Source organism: Notamacropus eugenii, chromosome 4 (genome assembly GCF_028372415.1).
Source record: "Notamacropus eugenii isolate mMacEug1 chromosome 4, mMacEug1.pri_v2, whole genome shotgun sequence".
NCBI lineage: Eukaryota > Metazoa > Chordata > Mammalia > Diprotodontia > Macropodidae > Notamacropus > Notamacropus eugenii.
Window position 1 is genome coordinate 124,936,703 of NC_092875.1, and position 24,399 is coordinate 124,961,101.

Consider the following 24,399-nt stretch of genomic DNA (forward strand, 5'->3'; position numbering starts at 1 on the left):
CACCCACAGGAGTAAATGCAAACAGCTATAAGTCACGAAGATAGATAATGTCCTTAGATGTCTTCTGCCATCTGCCACACATCCTCTAACACCCTGACAGTAGATTTGCAGCACAAACTAGCACATCCCTCCCTCAAGGGACACATTCACTTCTGCTGAGCAAAGTTTATGCAACTCACAAACCAATGATAATATAAATAATTTCCACTCAAATGTACATTTTGTAACATACAGCTTGATCAAGTTTCTTAGGAGTTTATTGATTAAGGAAGAAATATAAAATAATTTGAAAGGATTTCATTTTTATGAGATCCTGATGATTTAAAAACTATAATCTGCCTATTCTGACATGTAGAAAAAAATTCACTCATAAAATCCTGCCATAAAAATGGAGAATTGTCAAACATGCTGAGGTCAGTCAGAGGCTAGAACAAAAGGATAGGGAGATTTATTTTTAAAATAACCAGATTCTTTGACAAATCTTTATATTGTGAATAGGAAGTTAAGAGCATGCAATGATCTGGCAGTATGTGGACTGCCCCTTCTTTGCCAAACCTTAGAGAATCTGGAGCCCAGCTGCTTCTGCATCACACTGTTCTCCTGTCATGTCCAGGGAATTCCAAATCTTGGATGTCGATGGACTATGTGGCCACATAAACTCGAGCACTCATTTTATTAAGGGAGAAAAGAACCCCTCCCAAAGTAGAAAGAAAGAAAGCTCGAAATAAGAATAGGACTCTAATTAGTCCTAAAGTTTAAAAAAAGGATGCCTGGTTAATTATGCTTTATTAGTTCATGATTGTATTTTGGAAAGAGAATAAAGACTTATTGTCAGAGGACCTAAATATAAATCACAGCTCTGTCTTTTGGTATCTGTGTGGCTTGGTCAACTTGTCTCTAGATCCTAGTTTCTCATCTGTACAATGAGGGAGTTGGAGTGATCTGCGATTTCATCAGAGGTACATCATCTGCACCAAAACAGACCATAACCCCTATGCCATCAGGAGATGGTCTTCAAGAAACGCTCTGGCTAAAACATCCATTACCTTCTGGCTCTTCTGGTGATGAGCCTGTCTGAAATAGGCTAGTCTGGTCCTTAGGGAAAAGACAAATGGTCCAACTTTAGGCCCCTACTCAAAGATTTCCTAGCTTGGCAGGGTAGCCAGTGCCTTCACTTATCTGGCATGGCCCTTGAGAACATAAGGGTACCTCCATGTTATAAAACTGCATTTGAATAAACCTTTAGAGACTAGTTAAAATGTTTTAAAGGCAAAGAAATTTTTTAACATAGCAGAAAGCTCAAGGTAGGAGTAGTGAGCAGTTTCAGAGAGTTGTCTAAGTGATACAATTAGCTCATGGTCAACAAAGATTGTGATAGGAGTGGGCTATGCCAGCTAACTAGCTAAGCAACTTAAGGATTTCCCCTTTTGCTTTTCATTTTTGAACTGGTAATCAAGACACTTAATCTTTTTGTTTATTTGTTTTTTGGCAAAGATACTAAAGTAGTTTGCCATTTCCTTTTCCAGCTCATTTTACAGATGAGGAACTGAAGGAGTTAAGGAGTTATCTGCCCAGGGTCACACAGCTAGTAAGTGTCTGAGGCCAGATTTGAACCCAGGAAGACAAAGCTTCCTGATTCCTAGTCCAGAACTCTATCCACTGTGGCACCTAGCTGCCCCACAGCTAGTAAGTATTTGAGGACAAATTTGAATTCAGGTCTTTTTGACTCCAGGCCCAACGTTCTAATTGATAAAAACGTCTAGGTGATTAACTAGTTCAAAATTGAGATGATACATTTATTAATCATGTCCTTTTTCCAATTCATTTATTTTTAGTTTTCAACATTCATGTCTATAAGTTTATTAATTACCTTTTAAGTACCTGCTCTGTACAAAGGGTTTGTGTTAGGTACCAAATAAGTAGACTACTATATATACTAGCAGAATGAAAAATTCTTGAAAGCAGGGGGCTCTCTCAACTTTGTATCCCAAGTGGCCTAGCACAGTGCCTGGTCTACAGTGAGTGCTTAATAAATGTCTGTTGATTGTTCGATACAAGGAGTCAGCCAATCAGTCAACAAACACGTATTAAACCCTTATTGTATGTCAGGCAATGGGTCCGGCGATGTGATTTGTATTTAAAGTCCTTTGACAATAAATCTCTCAGAATGAGTGAAAGGCCAAACAAATAAAAATCCCAATTCTTACCCTGAAAGGGTTTATAATTTAGAAGAATGAAATCTCTTTGCCTTCTCACTAGTTAGCTGAGTCAAGCTCGTTCCCTCCACATCTACTTGGGGGTGATATTTTCCTTTATATATCTACTCACATGGCAAAAAGAGTACTGATTCCTGGACTTGCACAAGAGAAAAGATCCCCAAACTCCAACCCTGATACATAGCCTCCCTTCACTGTCACCCTAACTGGATATTTGTCTACTAAGTACAAATTCAAGATCTTCAGTTAAGAAATATGTTCCCCTTCTTACCTCCTCTGGTTTTCCACCTCTTGTAGGATAATATACAACTCTGTATTTTTCTACTTTTCCTGGGGCAGGTGTCCAGGTAACTCTAAAGCTTCTGGCGGTGACTTCAGATGTGACTAAATCTGTAGGAGCTCCAATGTCAGTCACAAGTGAGGCTAAATGGCAGGAATATTAAAAAAGAAAGAAAATCCTCAAAATGAGCACTTCCCATATGGCACTGCTGAATCAAGGCAAAGTTAGCAATGGTTCTAATGAGACGTGACTACTGATAATAGGCTTCCTCTAGAAAAATCAAGCCAACATTTATCAGTATTCATTAAGGACTTACTATGTACCAGGCACTGTATACCTTCTATGTGCCAGTCACTAGGCAGTGTCTGGCACACAGTTAAGTGCCAAATTGTCTTAACTATGTTATATGAGGAATAAGTTAGACATGAGCAATTTTTCCTTTCAAAAAAAAGTTTTACTGGCACTGATCATGTTTTATACCACATTCAGTTTTCAACATGTCCTGTTCCCCTAGAGTTCTTCCATGGAACAAAGAAAAACAGTTATACAAAACCAGCTGAAAAAAACCACATCTGACAGCATAAGCAACATTACTCACCAATAGTCCCTCAGCCTTTATGCCAAGAAAGGGGAAGTACATTTTATCATTCATCTTCCAGGACCAAGAGTTGGCCTATTGTTTTGACTGTTTCATTGTATTTCATCATATATATATATATTAATATATAATTAACATTATATATTAATATATATATATAATAATCCATTAATTTCATTTTCTGTGAATTACTGAGGCTGTTCCAATACTAAGGGTCATTTCTATATTCTCCATCTCCTTGTCAATCAAAATTCACTCTGATAACCACGTTTTATTTACAAAGAACATTTTAAGGATCAGTCTCTCAATCTATACTTGATTTGTTCTTGCCATGATGGTAACTGAATTCACCTTGAGATTTGGGCATCTGTCTTTTACTGAAAGTCTAGCCTTTTTAATTCATTGAATTTAGATAGCTGCTACAGAAGTCTACCATAGAGAAAGTCACCAAACGTCTAAAATAAACCTTCTGAAAGTTTTCATAGGATGAAAGTATAGCAAGATGGGAACAATGAAATGTACAAGTGATGTTTTTGAGGGCTGACTTAAAGACCCTCTAACCATTGTAAGAAACATTGAGTCTTATAATGATACCAGTACCTAACCATTTGGTCAGATTTCTGTAAACCAAAGGATGGCATGCTGAGCTCCCCTGACTCATGCCTCCAAATCTCAAGGCACTTTGGGACAATCTACCTAGACTGAATACAATCCAATAACATTTACTAAACATCTGCTTTATGCCAGGTGCTCTGCTATAGGGTAAAGATTAAAAGACAGATATGAAACAGTCCCAGCCCTAAAGTACCTTACATTCTATTGGAATGTCATATAATTGATGACTTTAAGTATGAGCAAAATAAACAGTTCCAAATAGAATCATATAATTGATGACTTTAAGTATGAGCAAAATAAACAGTTCCAAATAGAATGGCTGTTCTCTGGATAGATAATTCATTCCGCCAAGCTTATAGAACTTCTACAGAGTTTAGAGAACTCCCACACACTTTTTTTTGGTCAAGTTTGTTGAGAGTCCTAAGGGACTGGGTCCAAATTAGGATGCCCAGAAAACTGAAACTCCAGAGAATGAGAAGTAGAGACGAGATAGGTGTGAGGTACCCAAAACTCATTTCCAAGTTGTTTCTTAGATCAGTAATGGGGTCAGCTTTGGGGGAAAGAGCACGTGGGCTTTTCTATCTTGCCAACATCTCTATAATCCAGAGAAATGTGCTTATTGGCAGTACCATGAACTCCTAGGTGCACTGAAAAGCCTCCTGCTAGTTCACTACAACTAACAAAACAGTGAAAAAATATACAGGGGTTGAAACAGCCTTAAAAAAGTCAAGATACAGCTTTTTCTGCATTTATATTTTTATATAAATTAAATAATATTCTTTATATTTTAGTTCTTACAGGATATAACAAAGACTCTTGAAGGCAGGAACTATTTCATTTTTGTCTTTGTATCACCATTACCTGGCACATGGTAGGCACTTTATAAATGCTTGATTGCTTTAATTGATTGATTGAGGGCATAGATCTCCTTTAGGAATCCATCAAAAAAGGGAGTCAACTTGCAAATTTTCACATTTGATAGCAGATTTTACTGGTGGTTCAACCTAATAACGCTTTCTAAGAGTAAAAAGCGCTTTAGTTTTATACCTTTGATTTCCTTTTCCTGCTCTTCAACTCTGCTGCAAACTGTCTTTGTCAGGCCCTCCACAACTGTGTGCATCAGGTCAAACTCTGCCACATTGTAGACATGAGTACTATCAGGTTCAGAAGCAATCTCCTGGAGTTCAGCTACATCTGCATTTTTCACACCTTGCATTGAAGAGAAAAATCAGAAAAATTAGTATCTCATAAAAATTCAAGACTTGGATAGTACAATCAACAGGCATGATCTAACCCAACCGGTAATTAAAATTAATTAAGTTATAATAACATAGTAATTAATAAAACATATTGTAATATAGTAATAAAAATATGGCAATAAAATTATAGTGACATTAAAATAGAGTAATACAGTAACTCTTGAAAGTATGCACCATCTTTTTGCCTTTTATGATATCGTCAGTATTTAGTAAAGTAGCTGGTACACAGTAGGCACTCAGTAAATGCTAAATGAGTGATAATGATCCTGATTATTTTTCAAGATTAATTTTGTCCTGTGGTAGAAAAACCTGTCAGCCCTGAAGTCAGAAAGACTAGAGTTCAAATCTAGACTCGGACACTTGCTAGTTGTGTGACCCCAGGCAAGTTGCTTAATCTTATTTGACTCAGTTTCCTCATCTGTAAAATAATCTGGAGAAGGAAATGACAATTTACTTCAGTATCTTTGCCAAGAAAACCCCCAAAAGAAGTCACAAAGAGTCAGACACAACTGAAAAACAACAAAGCGACAACAAAAGAAAAGCATCCTGGTGGTCCTAACGTCTTCTGTCGTAACAGAGACTGAAGCCAAAGTTCTGTGATGGAGAGGGGCTTGCCTTGGAGCCAAAAGATCTGAGTTGGAATCTTAGATCCACTGCTTACTACCTGTGTGACCTTGGGCAAGGCACTTGAACTCATCTTCAGTGGTATCATCTAGAAAATGATAAGGGGAGCTAGATGGCTTGTCAGACCCTTCCAGCTTTAAATCAGTGATCTTATGAAGTAAATTCTCAGTTATCTAAGTCTAAATATTACATCCATGGAAGTATGCCTTTGTTCACTTTTCCTGACTTCTAAAGCATGTACAGCAGCTGCCACACCCAACATTTTACCAACTCACTAACGAAAAAACTTCAGAAATTCAGTGCTTTTATGTTGCCCGATATAAACTGACCTAGGCCTGCTGGTGGTAACCAGATAAAAGCAGGCAGATGGGTTGAGATTAGCTAAGGTTAGGTGAATGTTATCACTCGTTGTTCCTGAACTTTGCAGGAGAAAAAAAAGACTCCTGCTTCAAAGATCTCTTACAAAGGTTTTATTTAAATAAGTGTTTTTTTCTGTCACTTATAGAACTAGAGCAAAAATCAAAGGAAGTGGATAAAAGAAAGAAAGAAATGGTGCTGGGGAACAGGAATTTTTTCTTTCTTATTTGGAATGCTTGAACTAACCTGTACCCCCAACACACAAGATAACAAAGCTTTCACTGTATTTACAAAACTCGTTTGCTCAACATGGTTATGAAATGAATAGTTACTATGAAAAAGACAACATTTAACTAGAATTTTCAAACTATATCTGATTAATTTCTATGCTCAGCTACATTTAGGAAGGAAAAAATAGTTTGTTTTATAAACTCTATCCATTTATTTTTAAAATGAAATCAGAGAAGAGATGGTAAATCTATCCACCGCACCTTTGTTCATTTAACCCTTTTGTGGGAAATCCCTTCATTGCATAAAAGAGGAGCAGAACCAAGAGCCATTGCTGAGGTATTTCTTGCCTACAGGCATTTCAACATTGGCCTCTGAATTATACAATTATTGAGAGTAATTAATATTCTCCATATATGTGAATGTGTCTATGTATTCACACACACGCACGCATGCACGCACGCATGCTTCAGCTTTAATTATTCCACTAAATGGTTACCTGTGCAAGCAGTGAGCGTAGTACAGAAAATACCAGTTTTAATAGCTCTGATGAAAACTTACAGGGGCTTTGAAGCACACAGAAACCACATCATAAAATATACTAAAGGCTTTCTCTTTCCAAATCAATTCCATTGTAGGATGCTGAATATTATTTGACCTTATGTCTATAAGGCAGGAGTCAGGCTGTCATAGGAGTATCAGATCATAGGATTTAGTTCTAGAAGGGATTTTAGAAATCACCAATCCATGTCCCTCCCTTTACAGAAGAGATAAATACACAGAAAAGAACAGAGAAAACCACAATTTTACAGAGATGCCATAAAACCCAAAGAACTCAGAAAAAGCGTTCGTTTAACCCCAAACTGCATGACATCCTTATTTTTTCTTGCATAATTTTGATTGCTTCCATCTATAAACAGAACATTTAGCCCAACTAGCAGCCCTGAATTACTTAGATGTCCGACTTGTAAAATCAGTTTGAACTAAACTAAGTTAATCATTGGTCATTTTGCTGTTGTGGTTCAGTCATTTCAGTCTGACTCTTCATGACCCCATTTGGGGTTTTCTTGGCAGAGATACTGAGGTGTTTGCCATTTCTTTCTACAGTTCATTTTACAGATGACGAAACTGAGGCAAATGGTGACATAAATTGCCCAGGGTCACACAGCTAGTAAATGTCTGAGGCCAGATTTGAACTCATGAAGATGAGTTTTCCTGACTCCAGGCCCAGTGCTTTAACCACTGGATCCCCTATATGACCCCAATAATAGAGCATAGAATCACACAATTTTATAGCTAAAAAAAAACTTTAGAAATCATCCAGTTTAACCCCTGCCTTTTTCCAGATGAGGAAACAGGACAAGAAAGTCAAGTCATTTTTTATAGGCCATAAAGGGAGTAGATGTCAAGACCTGTGAATTCTATCTCTCTGTAATATCTCTTAACTCTTCTCTCCTCTCTATGACTATCACCACCAAGCTAGTACAGGCTCTCATTGCCACTCTCTAATTACTACAAAACTGCCATTCTCTCCCCACATTCAAACTACACTTTATTGTCTTGTCAGCTTAATTTTCCTTGTGTATACTCCTTGTGTTGCTCTTTTGCTTAAAATCCTGCAGTGACTCCCTATTACATATAAAATAAAGCTAAAACAAGTTTTCTCATCTGGAAAATTAGGACTATGTGACCTCTAAGGTCGTTTGTACCTCTAAATCCTTGGTCATTCAATTCAACAAGAATTTTTTATTGTGTATCTGCCATGTGTTAGGCATTTATGCTAGGTGCTGACGATAGAAAGGCAAAAAACAAAATCATGCCTATCCTCAAGGACCTCATGCCCTTCTGTGTCCTCAGCTGTCCCAAAATGGAATGGCTATGTTGGGAATAATGGGTCCCCCTTTAGTGGAAGTCTTTAAACAGAGGTCCATGTCACACATGTAGTAAAGAGTGCTTCTACTCAGTCCGACAGAGTCAATAAACATTTATAAAGCACTTACTATGTGCCAGGCACTAGAGGTACTGACTGTGCATCTACAGGACACACTAGATGACCTCTAAGCTCCCATCTAATTCCAAGAGTCTATGATTCTGCATTCAAGTCTCTCCACAATCCAGCAACAACTTTATTTACTACCTTATTTAACACTATTCCTTTTTAAGTATGTTACATACTTTGGCTTGGGAGAGGGGGGGGTGAGGTGGGAGGGGCAATAATGGAGAGGAAAAAGGTAGTCGGTGCCAATATGGAGCTAATGGTATAGGCCAGGTGGTCTTAACCTGAGGACTGCTGACTTTGAAAAGGAGAAAGAGAGGTAAGGAGAAGAAAGGTAGAGAAAGGCAGAAGGATAGATGGATAGATGAATGATTCACAGAGACAGAGGGAAGAACCTGGAAGTGCCAGGGGGAGCAAGGAGCATTATAGCTTCCCCACATCAGCCAGTGAACTGATGGGACTCAGGGAAAATGCAGCCAGTACTGAAAAAGGTGGTCAGGAAGGCTGCAACATCAATGGAGAGGCAGGTTTCAGTGACAACTGGAAGATGGAAGAAATGTGAGGAAAAGATTGAAGATGAGAAGGTTTTTTTGTGGTTGTTTCAGTTTGATTTTTTGCCTATGGAAGAAGCATTCCCTAGGGCACAGTGAAGAAAAGCTATTATTCTACATCTTCTTCCTCCCCCGGCCAAAATTCTGTGACCTTTGGCCATTTTCCTTCTTCTTCCTTCTCCTCTCCTCCTCTTTACAGACAAAGAGATAAATGATAGATGGATATAAAATTTCAATATAATGGGTTTACTTCGTAATCTTATACACTTTATGCATTTAAAAGCACTGCTTCTAAGGAGTTCACAGGTTTCTCTAGCCTGCCAAGGGGGTCTGTGACTCACAAAAGGCCTATGATCCCCTGATCTAAGCCTTCTCAATGTTACTACTGTACTTCACATAGCATGCTATAAAATGGAGCATGTAATTGTTCTAAAATTGTTTTGTATATTATTTTTTGCATATTTTTATTATATCATATATTTGTATATTTTTGTATATTCCTAGATAAATGGAAAGCTCTTTGAAGGCAACAAACATTTCTATAGTTTCTTCTGTGTCCCTTATAGCACCCAGGTCAGTGCTGGGCACATTGTAGATAATCAATATGTATTGACTAAATGATTAATAAATCAGAACCAGACATTGATCTGATACTAAAAAAAATATGAATGATCCAGAGAGATGTTTCAGGCTCTTTTCCTGAAGAGCAGAAGCTGGCTGATACCCAAGCAGTAGATACATAACTCCATTGTTTTCGTCATTTTTCAGTCATGTCTGACTCTTCATGATCCTTTTGGGGGCTTATTCGGCAAAGATACTGGAGTGATTTGCTATTTCCTTCTCCAGTTCATTTTACAGATGGGGAGACTGAGACAAATAGGATTAAGTAACTTGTCCATAGTCACACAGTTGGCAAGTATCTGAAGCTGAATTTAAACTCACTAAAGGAGTCTTCTTGACTCCGGGGCCAGCACTCTAGCCACTGAGCCACCTAGATAATTCCTATGCAATAATCATGCGGTTTGTTCTAATAGGGAGATTTGAATAGGTAGGGCCTGAATAAAGGCCACAGTGCTTGATCAAGGTCTGTTAATCCAAAGGAAAAAAGCACATTTCAGTGTAATTCAACAAACTTTTATTAAGCACCAACCATAGATCAAGCACCATCATCTCTTAATAATATATACTATAATCTGAGTGATTAAAGTGTTCTTAATCAGAAGAGCTAATATTTGCAAACATTACATTTCATCCTCACAACAAACCTGAGAGGTCAGTTCTTTCTATTTTACAGACAAGGAAACCCAGAATCAAATTTCTTGCCCATGGTCACACAGCTAATAAGATAGGATCTGAATTCATATTTTCTTACATCCCACAATGCCTCAATAACACAATAAAATTGAAGAGAAGTGATGATAAATTGTATAGGCTTCTGAAACACTGTTGAATGATGTTTCAGTACTTCAGTATCTAGCTGGCAGCTGACTGGGACATGGGTTGTTTTGTTTTTTTTTTTTTCAACAAGAATCTTTAAATCTAGAAACCCTACTCACTGGCAAAGAATTTTTATAAGCATAATCAGTCATGGGAATGCAATCGCCTCAACAGAGTTGGCAGTTATCCAGATTCTATGCCACACAGACCTCCTTTTATAGGGTGGATACTTAATAAATTATGGTTTCCCTCTAATAGAAAACAATAATGCTACCGTCCCACAGATTGCATTCTCTATGAACAGTCACAGCATCACAGAACTTCAGTTGGGTGAGACCTTCAAACTCATCCATTCTAAATGGGACCTGAACAGGAATACCCTGCATGGTATCCCTAACAATCCGTCTTCTGCCTGAAGACCTCCAGTGGTGCAGGAGACGCATTAACTCCTGAGGAGTCCCATTTTTCTTTTGGACAGTTTTCATTGCTGGGAAGTTGTTTTATTTTCTTCTTAAATCCATCCAAAATCTGCCTCAGCTACTTGGATTCACAAGTTCTTTGGGGCCAATAAATCTAATCCCTCTTCTATGTGAGATCCTTCACACACTTAAAGAAAACTCCCCACCCCCTTAAGATTTCTCTTCTTCAGGCCAACAATTCTCAGTTCTTTATTTTAAAAAATATGTTGATATATTGTATTTTATTCTCAGTTCTTTCAAATAATTCTCTTAATTTTTTATATTTTGATATAACAAACATGAAAGCAGATGAACCTTATCACAGATATAGCAGAATGAAAAAGGAAGACTTCACTCACAGCTATGAGTCTGCACCATGTAAAATCTGTCTCTCCCTTGAAAAATACAACAAATTCAAGATGCTTTATTCAAACCTGTTCTTCACCCAACATTCTTAATGCATGTTCTCCTGCGCCTCTCATCAAGTTGCCCCCTGTTCTCTGGACTCTCTCCAGCACTGTCTAGCTACAACTCTTCGGGAATTTTCTTTTTCTAATTTTCTCCCAATTATCTCTGTCAGCAAATAGGTAATATGCAGACATGACCGTCATAATCATAAATAACAACTATCATTTCTATAGTACTTTAAGGTTTGCAAAGTACATTAGAAATATTATACACAGCAGCTAGGTGGCATAGAGTGCCAGACTTGGAGTCAACAAGACCTGAATTCCAGTCTAGACTTAGAAACTTGCTAGCTGTATGATCTTGGGCAAGTCACTTAACCTCTATTTGCTCTAATTTCCTCATCTGTAAAATGAGGATAATAATAGCATCCAACTCCCAGGGTTGTTGTGAGGATCAACTGTGATAATAATTATGAAGTGCCTAGCACAGTGCCTGGCATCTAGTAAGCACTCTATAAGTATTAGCTATTATTATTAATTATTATTATCTCCTTTGATCCTCACAACAACCCTGGGAAGTGGGTGCTATTACTGTCCTTATTTTACCTTTGAGGAAACAGAGGTTAGGTGATTTGCCCAAGGTCCCACAGCTAGTGAATGTCTGAGGCTGGATTGGAATTCAGGTGTGCTGATGCCAAGTTTGGTACTCTATCCACAGGGTTGCCTAACTTACATAAACACCAAGAAAAAGATCTATTTGATTAAAATGTTATTAAAACCAGTATCCATATTTGCACAGCACATGATGCTTTTCCAATTACTTCTACCTGATCTCATCTTGTCCTTCCACCTAGGAGGTATACAAGGTTGTTACTTTTTACAGGTAAAGAAACTGAGATAAAAATAGGTTTAAGTGATGGGCAGGTACTTACAGAGAAAGTTGGTAACAAAGTTAGAAAAAAAGAATCCAGATCTTCAAAGTTGAATTCTAATGGTCGTTTCACTACATCCAGGGGAAAAAAAGATGATTTTCTGTCTACCGACCACTATTAAAATATCCAAATAAGATACTACTTACCAATCGCAAAGAGCTCAACCCCAGAATCACGTAGAGTTTTTGATGGGGGGATAATATCATCTTGAGATTTTCCATCTGTGATCAAGATGCCAATTTTGGATACTCCAGTTCTTGCTCCTGCTTCTGGTTTAAAACTATTTTCAAAAATGAAATTTAAGGCAAGACCTGGAAGTATAAAAATTAAGTTATAGTCACTAACAAAACAGTCTTTCTAATCTGTAAAATTTAATCTTAAAACCAAAGATAGCTTATGGATTTGAAATAATATGTTTACAACAGGCAAAAACTCATTTAAAAAGGCTTCAGGCTTAATAGATCAAATACAAGGGAAGAAATTCAGGTCCACACCAAAGTAAAGAATAAGAAAAATAAAACATAGCATTATTTTAGGGACTAAAATTTAAAAAGTAGCCAGAATAACAGTTTTAGTAATAGCAGCTCCATGATGATTTTCTGAAGCAAAGGATTATGGGGGAAACACCTATTAAAATGCTACATGATAATTGTTTCCATTCTCCTTTATCATTTTCCGACTAAGAAAACCAGGCCTACCACAGAAGCACTAAATGATTTTTTAGTGGGCTAATGAAAATGTCATTAAATTCCTTCTTAAAAACTATGATTTCAACAGTACCTTAGCCTTTAAAGCCAATGACCAGATGCATTTTGTTTGAGTTGGAGAGTGTTTGTTGCCTTTAAAAAAAAAAGGTTTATTGATGAATTTTGTTTTATACTGTAGTCACAGAATCACAGATTTAGAACTGGAAGGGATCTTAGAGTTAACTGAGTCCAATTCCTTCTTATTAAAGATAAAGAAACTGAAATCCACAGCAAGGCCACACAGCTAGTCAGTATTGAAGGCAGGGTTCAAAGCCAAGCCTTCTGACTCTAAGTCTAGACTCTGGTTTTTTCACAGCACCACGCTTTCTACCTCTCCAGTTCTATCTAGATGTAACACAACACGCCCATCCAACAGCACTTAAGCCTTCTCTTGCGACAAAGAAAAAGAGTTACATAAAACCAATCAGCACATGACCATCCATGTCTGACAGGGTATGCAGAGGTCTACACCTGTAAACTTCTGTATCTGTTGAGAAGAGATGATTATATTTCATTAGCCTTTTTCTGGGACAAAGATGGGTCCGTATAATCACTCAGAATTTGGCTTCTTTTATATTTTCTTTTCATTCACATTTTACTCATTGACTTTTGGGAGAAAAAATAGCATTGATCTACCATCAAAAAAATAAGAAAACTTTCTATATTACTTTTCTCATTAACCTTAGTCTACAGAACCATTTTCTGTAGACTGGCTGAACTGGCCATTGAGAATTGGCTGAAAAATAAAAGGTGATGACTATGTCTTTTGGAGCTCTGACAGGAATTACTTTTCCCTGAGGAAAGAGGTTTTTTAATTTTTAATTATTTTTTTAATTAATTAATTTCTAATTTTTTTAAAAAGAATTTAAATTTAGAGACAAGAAGAGATAAACCGCATAAAGAATAAGGTTCAAGCACACTCCCTGAGATTGGCAAGTCAAAATACTATATTTCCTTTTGGTCTAGTGCAGTCTTCTTTGGGACTCCAATTGCTTTTTTTTTTTCGCTAAGAAGAAGGAAGAAATCTCCCAGCTTCACCTCCCAATGTTATATTTGGGGTAGAAGAAACCCAAGTATTTTTAGCAATAGAATAGTTAAAACATGTTAAACAGATTCTATTATGTAGCAGTACAGAGAAATGGAAGGACTGTCTAGGAGAAGCAGAGCTACTAAGATAGGTGACCAGCACACAAAGAAATACCTGTTAAGGTGTTTCCTCCCTTGTATGGTAGATTGCGGACAGCATCGATCACTGCATCCTTGGTGCTAAAGGTATTCAGATGCCACTCTATCCGAGGGTCACCACTGTATTGTGCCAGGCCTAATAAAGAAACAGGAAGATGCCCATGGCAACAGATGAACTTGCCACTGAACTGTGGTTAATAGATTCCTCTAAACAAAATGTTCTCTGTAGTTTACTTCTTTGAAGAACTAACTGGATGTGTTTTTCATAGAAAAGAATTCCATCAACCTATACAACCAGTACATACCCATCTGCTAAGAAAACTCATATTTTCTGACCAAAGTGGGAAGCCAATTCGTTACTGACGATGTGATTTACTTAATTTGCGCGCAGTCAAAATGACCAGAATTTGCCTTTTCATTTCCAAAAGGAATGACTTTATTCAATGACTCTTTAAAGAAGTTAAATCATGAGTTACAAGATGAAATTAATGTATTGTTCAAAGGTTTCCGGCAGATTTCTTGGCCAGCCTTAATTTGGCAAAACTTCTCTTGGACTGTGAAACTGTGTCCAATTTTCTTAGTTCCACATTTGGGAGGATTTGATTTCTCACAGGGCCTCCATCCCTAACCGCAGATGATGAAGGATTGATTATTCAACTAACTATAACTTTATAATTGTAAAAGAATGTCCATTAATTTTTAATATCTTTAAGCTTTAAAAAAATAGAAGGCTGTGTTTTGAATCTCAATAATTATAATTCTGTACTTGAAAAAACAAAGTTAGTAATGTTATTTATTCTAAAAAAAAATGGAGGGAGGGAGGAGGAAGATCAGGATGTATGATTTCATTGGTGTAGAGGAAGCTTCCTCTCCCAAAGTAGATCTACAGCTCTTCAATGTATGGTCTTAAAAGCTACTTGGGGCTCTGGGAAATTAAGTGCCTCACCTAGGGTCACAGAGCTAATATGTGTCAGAGATGGTATTTGAATGCAAATCTTCCTAGGCCAGTGGTCTAGGACGTACTGCCTATGAATTCTAAATACAATGCAGCTAATTTTCCCTCTATCAGTAGCCTTGAGGTTTGGAACTGATCCTAGATTTCTTAAAAGCCACATCAGGTAGGGAAGACAGAAAGACTGCCTTTGCAAGAACTAGTCTAGCTAAATCTGGAGGAGCTCATCCCCAGTCTGGTTTTGGAATGATGAACTTTTCTACTACAAGAGCCTCCATGGGCCATCTAATAAAGCTGAGAGAGACTGCAATTTATCTCAATGGAGAGAGCATCCATACCAGTGAAATCACAGATCCCTGAAGTATTGACATAGGCAAGCCCAAGTAAGATTCCATGTTTGCTCTTTCACCTTGTAAATGCTCATGACTTCTTTAAAGAGTCATTGAATGTAAGAGAAAAAGAAGCCCATATCATTAGTTGTACTATAGTTAAGAGTGCCATATTAGACAACAACCACACATTCCAAAGTGGCAGCATCTATCGGAAACCACTGTAGAAAGGGGTCTTACTATATCTGTAACGTCTGATCATTGAAGAATTTTACATTAAATTATTGTCAGTGATATCAGTAAAGCCATAAACATTACCTATCCGAGTTTTATTTTCTCCAACATTGAAGGCTGTCACCAAATTTTCCAAGAAAAGGCGAACCAGTCTGAAGTTGAATCTCCCAATGCTCCATGAGCCATCTACTAGAATCACAATATCAGCAATGGCTGGAGTTTTGCATATAAATGTGTTTTCTGCAAATAAAAGTAAGGGGAATAAATTGTGATCTATTAATTGAAAGGAAAATACATACCAGTGACTATGTTTTAAATTCCTTCAGGTTCACCTTCCATAGCTTAAAACTAAGACCAGTCTGATTCTCATTAAAGGAATGTCTGCAAATTTTTATGATCATTCTCTTGAATTCATTCTTATTGTTGTTGTTAAGTCATTTTTCAGTCATATTCAACTCTTCATGACCCCACATGAGATTTTCTTGCCAAAGATAGTGGTGTTGTTTGCCATTTCCTTCTCTAGCTCATCTCACAGATGAGGAAACCAAAGTAAACAGAGTTCAGTGACTTGCCGAGGGTCACACAACTAGTAAATGTCGGAGGCTGGATTTGAACTCAGGAAGATGTTTTCCTGACTCCAGACCCAGCACTCTATCCATTGTGCCACCAGCTGTCCCAAATTCATTTTACTAAGAGAAAAACATAGGCATGATTAGAGAGTATAAAGCCAATAATCTGGAAATACTTTAGAAAAATGCTGGCAACTTCACACCACCCTGGCAACTTATACCTTGCTTTCAGCTATTCTACAACATGGTGTCTGTGTTTTGTGATAAAATTTTGGGCTTTGTCCTGCAGCCTCTCTCCAGGAAAAGATCTAAGTGATGTCTAGGGGTGGGGTAAAGGCAAATTAAGATTGGAAGATTCCCAGTTAGCAGTCTGAACTCTTGCATTCAGAGTTTGTGTTAGAGGGAAGAAATACCAGGAGAGAAACGTGGATTTCATGAATTCAAGGAAAGAATAAATCCAAGTTTTGGTGAAAGAACAGATCCAAGTGTTTCGTTTTGAAGAGACTGAAACAAAAATAATAAAAAGGGACTGAGGGTGGAATTTAGACTATACCTAAAATGGATAGAGTTTGTAGCAGGACCAGGACCATTTCCAAACTCAAATCCCCTTGGTTGGCCTGGCCTATATAATAATAAAGTTCTGATGCTAGGATGATTGAAATATTCAAATAGATGAGCAGTTAAATAGATTCGTCTCTATATCAAGCAGACAGCATTTTGCCAAAGGAATTTCAACATTTTTAGATCAGTTCTACATATACTTGGTACATCAGGATCCTTCTTTCTGGCTGAAAAACCCTCTATACAAATTAAGCATCTAGATCCATAGCACCAAGACTAAATTTATTGTTTGCCCTATGTTCTTGAAGAGAACCAGTGATATCATGGGCGATGTCTTGACTTGCAAGTGAATTAGATTGTAGCAAAGCAAGGTTGAACAAAGTTGTTAGCCTCACTTTCTCTTCCAGAGTCACTGAAGCCCAGTGGCAAGACCAGTGATGGCGGGGATACAGTGGATGACCTCAGCTTCTTTGATGTCTGACCAAGCTCTAAGGACTCTACAGTGCCTGCTTCAGTTGTCTACGTGGCCATTGGAACAAATTGTTCTCATCCATCCATTTGACACCTCCCTAACTCACTGATGGGTCTGAGGCTTGTCAAGCAACCTCAACCTTACTTTAACTTGTTAGCCTAGATGATTTACCAGGGTATTTATCAAGCTATAGCTTCTTGGAGTTATAGGTAAGAGCTGAGTGCCAGGTAGATACCGAAGGTGAATGAGTAGCCTTGCAAAGAGTTCAGCAAGCCCCTACACCAGAGATGTGTGGCAACAACCCATATACCTCAGGTTATATAACTCAAAACCAAAATCTTATGAAAAACTATCTTTATCAAATCCCTTCTGCCAGGTAATGAGAGATTGGAGAAGGTTATGGAGTTTGTAGCTGAATAAGTGAGAGACAAATTTGTTGGTTGTTGTCCTTCTTTCTTGAAGAGGCCCAAAATAACATCATTACGTTGGGGTCAAGGTCGAGTGTCAAGTGCCTCCAACTGTGGCTGATCAGACCAATATGATCTCAGAAGGCCACGACTCAGGCACAAACAGTTCATGTGAACATACGGCACAGAGATATCTCTAAATTTGGGCATCTCACGTTTCTGAGAAATGAATTAATGCTAGGCAGAAGAAGAGGTACAAGGGAGAGTCAGAAGCATCCCGAATCTAGTCAGTCACAGTGAAGACAAGTTGTTGGGTGACAAAAAGCCTCTACCTGAAGCTTCCTTATAGAAAACTGGAATTGACCTGCAATGCCTAAGATGTCCTACTAGGACCTGGAAATCAAACCCAACTATAGATCAAATTCTGATATTTCTTTTGTCCCCCCAAATATGGCAGCCATCAGCACAAACATAATCCAATTTTATTACTCAAGGAACATTTTTTCCCCCAATGGAAGACTGTAAAATGTCATCAAGTGAGAGTCAACTCAGTTTTCTGAAGTAGCCTACCTTGGGCAGGGTAAAGAGACTAATTTGAATGAGATGACTCTTCATGAGCCCAAATTCTCCATTTTTTTCACTTTGGGGATAGAATAGCTTTTATCTTTTCTCAAAAGGCTATGGGTAGCTTTCAGGTTATTCATTTTCCACCTCCAACCAGAACTCAAGCTTCCACCCTTATGACCTTGTACCCCAGAAGCAGCTAAATGGCACAGTAGATAAGAGTATTTGGCCTGGGATCAAGAAGACCCAAGTTCAAATTTGGCCTCAGATATTTACTAGCTGTGTGACTATGGGCAAGTCATTTACCCACTCCTGACCTCAGTTTGCTCATCTGTAAAATGAGCATAATGATACCTATAGTAACTACCTCACAGAGTTGTTGTGAGCTCAAATGAGATAAAGATGTCAAAAACTCTTCAAATTTTAAAGTATTACCTGAAGTCAGTTGTTACCAGTAGTATTTCATGAAGATGCAGTTCTGTTTTTTGTAATACTTGTATGATTTGCCTTGACAACAGTCGTCTGTCCTTAGTGGCAGGTAAATTTCCAGACCCAGGTAACATCTCTAAGTGCTCTATATACATACACAGATAAGGCTCTTCCTGATGACAGGTGACTTTAAAAACTTTAGGCCAGTAATTGGGATTCTGATTCAACTTGCACCCAAGGGTCTCCTGCTTAAGGACAAATCTCAGAAGTTTATATGGGGGAAGAATATGGGCCAACAAAAAATAGTCCCACTTCAAATGGGACCCCCATTACTGGAGGTTTTTTTGTCAAAGCCTAGATACCTACTTTGGGCAGCTAGGTGGCAGAGTAGATTGAATGCTGAGGCTTAGAATTGGGAAAATTCCTTTTTCTGACTTCAAATCCAGCCTCAGACACTTACTAGCTGTATGACCCTGGGCAGGTCACTTAACCTTGTTTGCCTCAGTTTCCTCACCTGTAAAATGAGCTAGAGAAGGAAATGGCAAACCTCTCCAGTATCTTTGTCAAGAAAACCCCAAATGGGGTCACAAAGAGTCAGAACTGAACATAACAGATGACTATTTGCCAGGTACAACATAGATGAGATAATTTTTCTGGTATGGATTAGACTAGATGCTCACCAAGACCTTCCAACTCTGAAATGCCTTGTCCAGTGTTCTTTCTACTACCCTTCAAATGTCAGCATATCTATATACCTTTTTGATGCAGGGAACTCTGGGAGAACTAATTACCAAAACAGAGGCAACTACTCTAAAACATATCCTCAAAGAGTTGCCTTGGAGGCTGAAAAGTTAAGTGACCCACCCAGGATCTCACAGTCAGTATATGGCAGAGTCAGAACAGATAATGAACTCAAGAAGGGACTCAAACTGGGTCTTTCGGACTCTAAAGCAGGCTCTCTTTCCACTACAACATGATTCCTCTCTATTCATTTAACAGCATTCAAACTTAATGCTAATGTAAAATTACAGTAATAATAGTTACCATTCACATAGCACTTTAAGTTTTACAAAATGATTTACAAATATGATCTCATTTGATCCTTACAACAATCCTAGGAGATAAGATGCTCTAATTATCCCCATTTTACAAAGGATGAAACTGAGTCATTGAAAAGTTAAGTGACTCCCAGGGTCTGAACCTGTATTTGAATTCTGCTCTTTCTGACTCCAAGTCTATCTTTATTCACTGAACCACCTAGATTCCTTAAGGAAAAAAAAATCTCTTCTGTGGATTAGTTTTGTTTATAGCATTAACATTTTCAAGTAAAAGGAAGCAAGAGTTGCTGTTTTCCAAGAAAAGCTTTTTGAACTATCAAACAAGTTACAGGCCCACTTTTATACATTTAAAAAAAAAATCACATATCCTTCATGAGATGTAATCTTTCTTGCTATCAAGACACCCAATCAGCTTGAGGTATCTGACGATATCTAGTCATCAGACTTGGCTAAACTAGCCTAGCTTGTGTTCACTGACATTTCCCATGACTTGAAACTGGAACTGAATGAAAAACAATCATTTACTGTATAATGACATCAGCACAAATGTTCAGCTTTCTTTATCAGTCTGATCTTTTCTTTTTTCCCTAGGAAACTAAGAAAATGGCCAAATAGGCAAGGATTTAATCCAATAACTCAGACATCTGAAGGAACGATGACAGAATACTATTTTTACTTAAATTGCCTCTAAGTGAATTAAATTCAGTTTTCCATATGTTTTTTTTTAATTCTAAATTCATGGTAAACATATCTGAAACTTGCCCTTGTAGAGCATTTCAATAGAAATGTCACAGTGCTACTACTGAAAGGACCTTAGGTAATCCCATAAAACAAGTACACATGAAAAGATGAAGGATGGAGTCCTTGAAGAATAAAAAAAAAGACTTTTGTCATCTATGGAATAACACCAACTTTGACAGATTTATTTGTTCTATCATCTAGCAGATGAGTTTATCTCAATCACTGCAGAGTTTTACAAAATTAAAGAACTTAACACTGGTACAGTTCTTAGAGATTCTCTAATCTAACTTCTTACCCAGAGATCCTCCAAGAGATCCAAGACAGATGGTCATGAAATTTCTACTTGCGAGCTACAACTCTTGGATGGTAAGTATCATAAAAGAATGTAACATGTAAACAGCTGGATCTGATCAAACAGATCCTTGGAGTGCCTGACTGCCCAAGGCAGACTATTTCAGTTTTAAACAAATCTTATTATTAGGAAGTTCTTCCTGATATTAAGCCAAAAGTGGCTTTGAAATAACTTCCACCCAAAAAGCCTTAGTTCTGCCTTTTCGAACAGCATAAAATAAGTATATTATACCAACGACATGACAGACGTTCAAGTATTTGAAGGGAACTGCTATATCTCTCCTTAATTTTGAGGCTAAAATGTCCCCATTGCTTCAATTCCTCCTCATATAGCATGATTTCCAAGATTCCTCACCATCGTGTTTGCCCCAGACCCTGACCCCTGGATGCATTCCAGGTTCTCAAGATTTTTCTTAAAATGTGGCACCTAAATAAAACAAACAAAAACAACAAACTACAGCCCACCAGCCAAATGTCTGTTTTTGTGCAGCTCAGGAGCTTACATTCTTAACTTGCTGGGTATACAAAAACAAAAGGCAGGCCAGATCTGGCCCACAAGTCATAGTTTGCCAAACCCTGCATATGTAGCCTAATCCATACAAACTGCAGATCATAAGTACTAAGTCTTTTCTTGCTAAATAAAAATATAAACTAGAAAATATAATATCTTTATTTTTCATTGCATGACAAGCTCACAATATTGGAAGCCATAAGACTTCGGTGCCAATCCTGGTTCTTCCATATCCTAAATATGTTGTCCATGGTATAGTGACTCCAGCTATCTGAATGTCAGTTTCCTCATCTGTTAAAAAAAAATCACATAAATGACCTCCCTACTTCTGACAGTTGTCATAGGGAGCATACAAGATAAGATAAAGAAGCTGCAAACACTCATACAAATGTAAAATTGTGTATATAGGATTAGACATGGCCTAGAAGATGTCTAATAGATTGAGGTTAGCTGCATATTTTTATATGGGAGGAAAGACCAGAAATGATTCCAATTTTGTGGCCTGGCACCAGTTGCCCTGATGGGAGCCCATGGTTCAGCCCAACACAGGAAGCTATTCACTCACTAAATGATGTTTTTTTCAATGTACTTGCTATGTAGCCAGATTCCCAAGGAGTATATCTCAGAGACTGCACAGAATCAGAGTCACCACTGCCAGTTTCTAGGGATTGAGCTTCATCCATCTTTGTCCTAATCTCCTAGAAGCTGGTGGGTGGTTCTCCTGCTTCCATTCTGGCCTCAAGAATATTCCAGTCTCAACGTTAAGCTCTGTACCAGCTGTAGAGAGTGCCCAGCTAAATGGCTAAAAGTTAGAGGTCAATCAGTCAACAAGCATTATCAAGTATTTTCTATGTATTGAACACCATACTAAGTCCTAGGGATACAATGAAAGACAAAAACAGTCCCTGACCTCAAGGAGTGTACATTCTAATGAGGGAGGTAACATGCAAATAATTGGGAATATCCAAGATACATAGTGTAAATAAAAAGTAAGTCAACAGAAAGGCATTGACAGCAGGGCAACCAAGAAAGTCCTTCTCCAGAAGGTGGGATGGAAGGAAGGAAAGAGAGGTAAAGAGGAAGGGGCAGAGCATTCCAAGGATAGGGGATAGCCTGAACAAAGGCATGGAATTGGAACAAGGATTGCCACATGTGAGGAACAGCATGTAGGACAGGGTAGCTGGATCCTAAACTATTCAAAGGGGAGTAATGTATAAGAAGACTGAAAAAGTAGGAAAGCTTTAAATGCCAAACAGAGGACTCATGATTATTGCAATCCCAAGTGATTCAAATGAGTGGGGTCAAGATTCATAGCCATCCTTAACTACATCTTGAAAGGGGCCTGAGGAAGAGGTGGGTAGCAGGTCATTCCATTACCATGGACAGTTCTGAACATGTAAGCATTTCATAAATACATCAAATTGGTCATAGCAAAGCAAACAAAGAAAAAATGACCCCCTCAATTGCCTCATGTCCATAGTCTCCTGAATACTATAGAAATCAAATAAATATGAAGTCATGCAGAGTTCTTAGCTTTTTTTAATATCATGCACTCAGGGAGTCTGATGAAGCGTATGAACCCCTTTTCAAAATAATGTTTTTAAATACATAAAATACATGGAATTTACAAAGCAAAACAAATATATTTACATAGAGTTATCAAAATATTTTTTTAAAAAAGCAAGTCCATGAATTTCTAGTCAAGAATCCCTTAAATTGTGAGAATATGACTTCCAAAGAAAACACTCTCTTCCATCACTTCCCCCAGGTACTAATGGATGAGTTAGCATGATGATAGAGAAAGAAAAAAGTCCCATTAGTTGGATTTTGCCATAGTCCAAGAGCGTTGTAATGGGGACCATCAGTAAAATGATTGCTATGGGGATACCAAAGGAAAGCCACCTAGGAGACACTGTTGAGTTGAGTCATTTTTCAGTCTTGTCCAACTCTTCATGACACCAACTGGGGTTTTCTTGGCAAGGATACTGGAATGGTTTTCCAATTCCTTCCCCAGCTCATTTTATAGATGAGGAAAATGAGGCAAACAGAATTAAGTGACTTGCCCAGGGTCACTCAGCTAGCAAGAGTCTGAAGCCAGATTTTAACTCAGGAAGATGAGTCTTTTTGACTTTAGGTCCCTTTCCCACTGTATCAACTAGCTTCCCTAAGCAATACTACAGAGGTGAAATTGTCAAGGCATGGAAAATGATTGGTGAAAGATGAGAGAGGAAAGAGTCAAAGATAATACTAAGGTTAAGAACCTAAGAGAGTGACTGAATGGTGGAAACTAAGGCAGAAATAGTGAGATCAAAAGAAGAAGATTTAGGTGAAAAGATAATGATCTCAGTCTTAGATATGTCAAGTTTGAGGTGCTAGTAAGACATCCAGTTAAGATGTTTTGAAAGTTAGGAGTATAAGTCTGGAACTGAGAAAAGGTGTCAGGATGAGAAATGCCTACTTAGGAGACATATACATAGAAATGGGTAGCTGAAGCTGTGGGGATGAAGAAGGTTGGCAAATGAAAGAATAGCTATACAGAAAAGAGCTAAGGCCAAATCTTGGAGAACATCCACAGCAAGAGGAAATGAAAGACTGTAGAACCAACTAAGGAGAGAGAAGGAGTGGTTATTCTGGTAAAAGGAGTGTTAGAGATTCTAGGTTGGAGAGAGTATCCAGAAGGAAGAGTCAACAGTGCCAAACAGTTCACAAAAGCCAAAGAAAATGAAGACTAAAAGAAGGCTATTAGATTTGCCCACTTGGATCATCAGTGTTTTTAGGATTATGGCAAGAATCAAGATATTATTGCAAAGGACTGAGGAAGCAGTGGTGAGGAAATGAAGACATTGAGGGGAGATATGATTTCATCCATAGCAAGAGAAAAGGTCCATCTACAAAAGTGCAATTTCCATATTGGAGTAGAATGTTGTTGTTCAGTCATGCCTGACTATTTGTGACCCCTTTTGTGTTATACCTGACTTCTGGGTAAAGATACTGGAGTGATTTGCCATTTACTTCTCCAGCTCATTTTACAAGTAAGGAAACTGAGGCAAACAGGGATAAGTAACTTGCCTAGAACAGCTAGTAGGAGTCTGAGGCCAGGTTTGAACTCACAAAGATGACTCTTCCTAATTCTGAACCCAGTGCTCTACCCATTTCATCACCCCATTGGAGAGAATACTCATATCAAAAGAATAATGTATCTTGTAATCTTACCATTAATAATGTATCCAGTTCAGAGCCACCTTAGTTCAGCTGTCTTATAACAAATGGCATTATACAACTTTTCATAAACTCATTAACATTCCCCAAGCTACTGCTTTCTCTTTAATGGG

At 37.9% G+C, this 24,399-nt stretch overlaps 1 protein-coding gene across 2 annotated transcripts in view; it reads right to left on the reverse strand.

The window, feature by feature from the left end:
- COL14A1 (collagen type XIV alpha 1 chain) overlaps nucleotides 1-24,399 on the reverse strand; it is a 248,731-nt gene that overhangs the window by 165,387 nt on the left and 58,945 nt on the right. For both annotated transcript variants that reach the window (XM_072603195.1, XM_072603197.1), the window contains exons 7-11: nucleotides 15,489-15,644; nucleotides 13,906-14,025; nucleotides 12,105-12,269; nucleotides 4,757-4,918; nucleotides 2,488-2,639 (exon numbers count right to left, since the gene is read on the reverse strand). In XM_072603195.1, coding sequence (XP_072459296.1) covers nucleotides 2,488-2,639; nucleotides 4,757-4,918; nucleotides 12,105-12,269; nucleotides 13,906-14,025; nucleotides 15,489-15,644 — 755 coding nt within the window. The remainder of the gene's footprint in view (nucleotides 1-2,487; nucleotides 2,640-4,756; nucleotides 4,919-12,104; nucleotides 12,270-13,905; nucleotides 14,026-15,488; nucleotides 15,645-24,399) is intronic.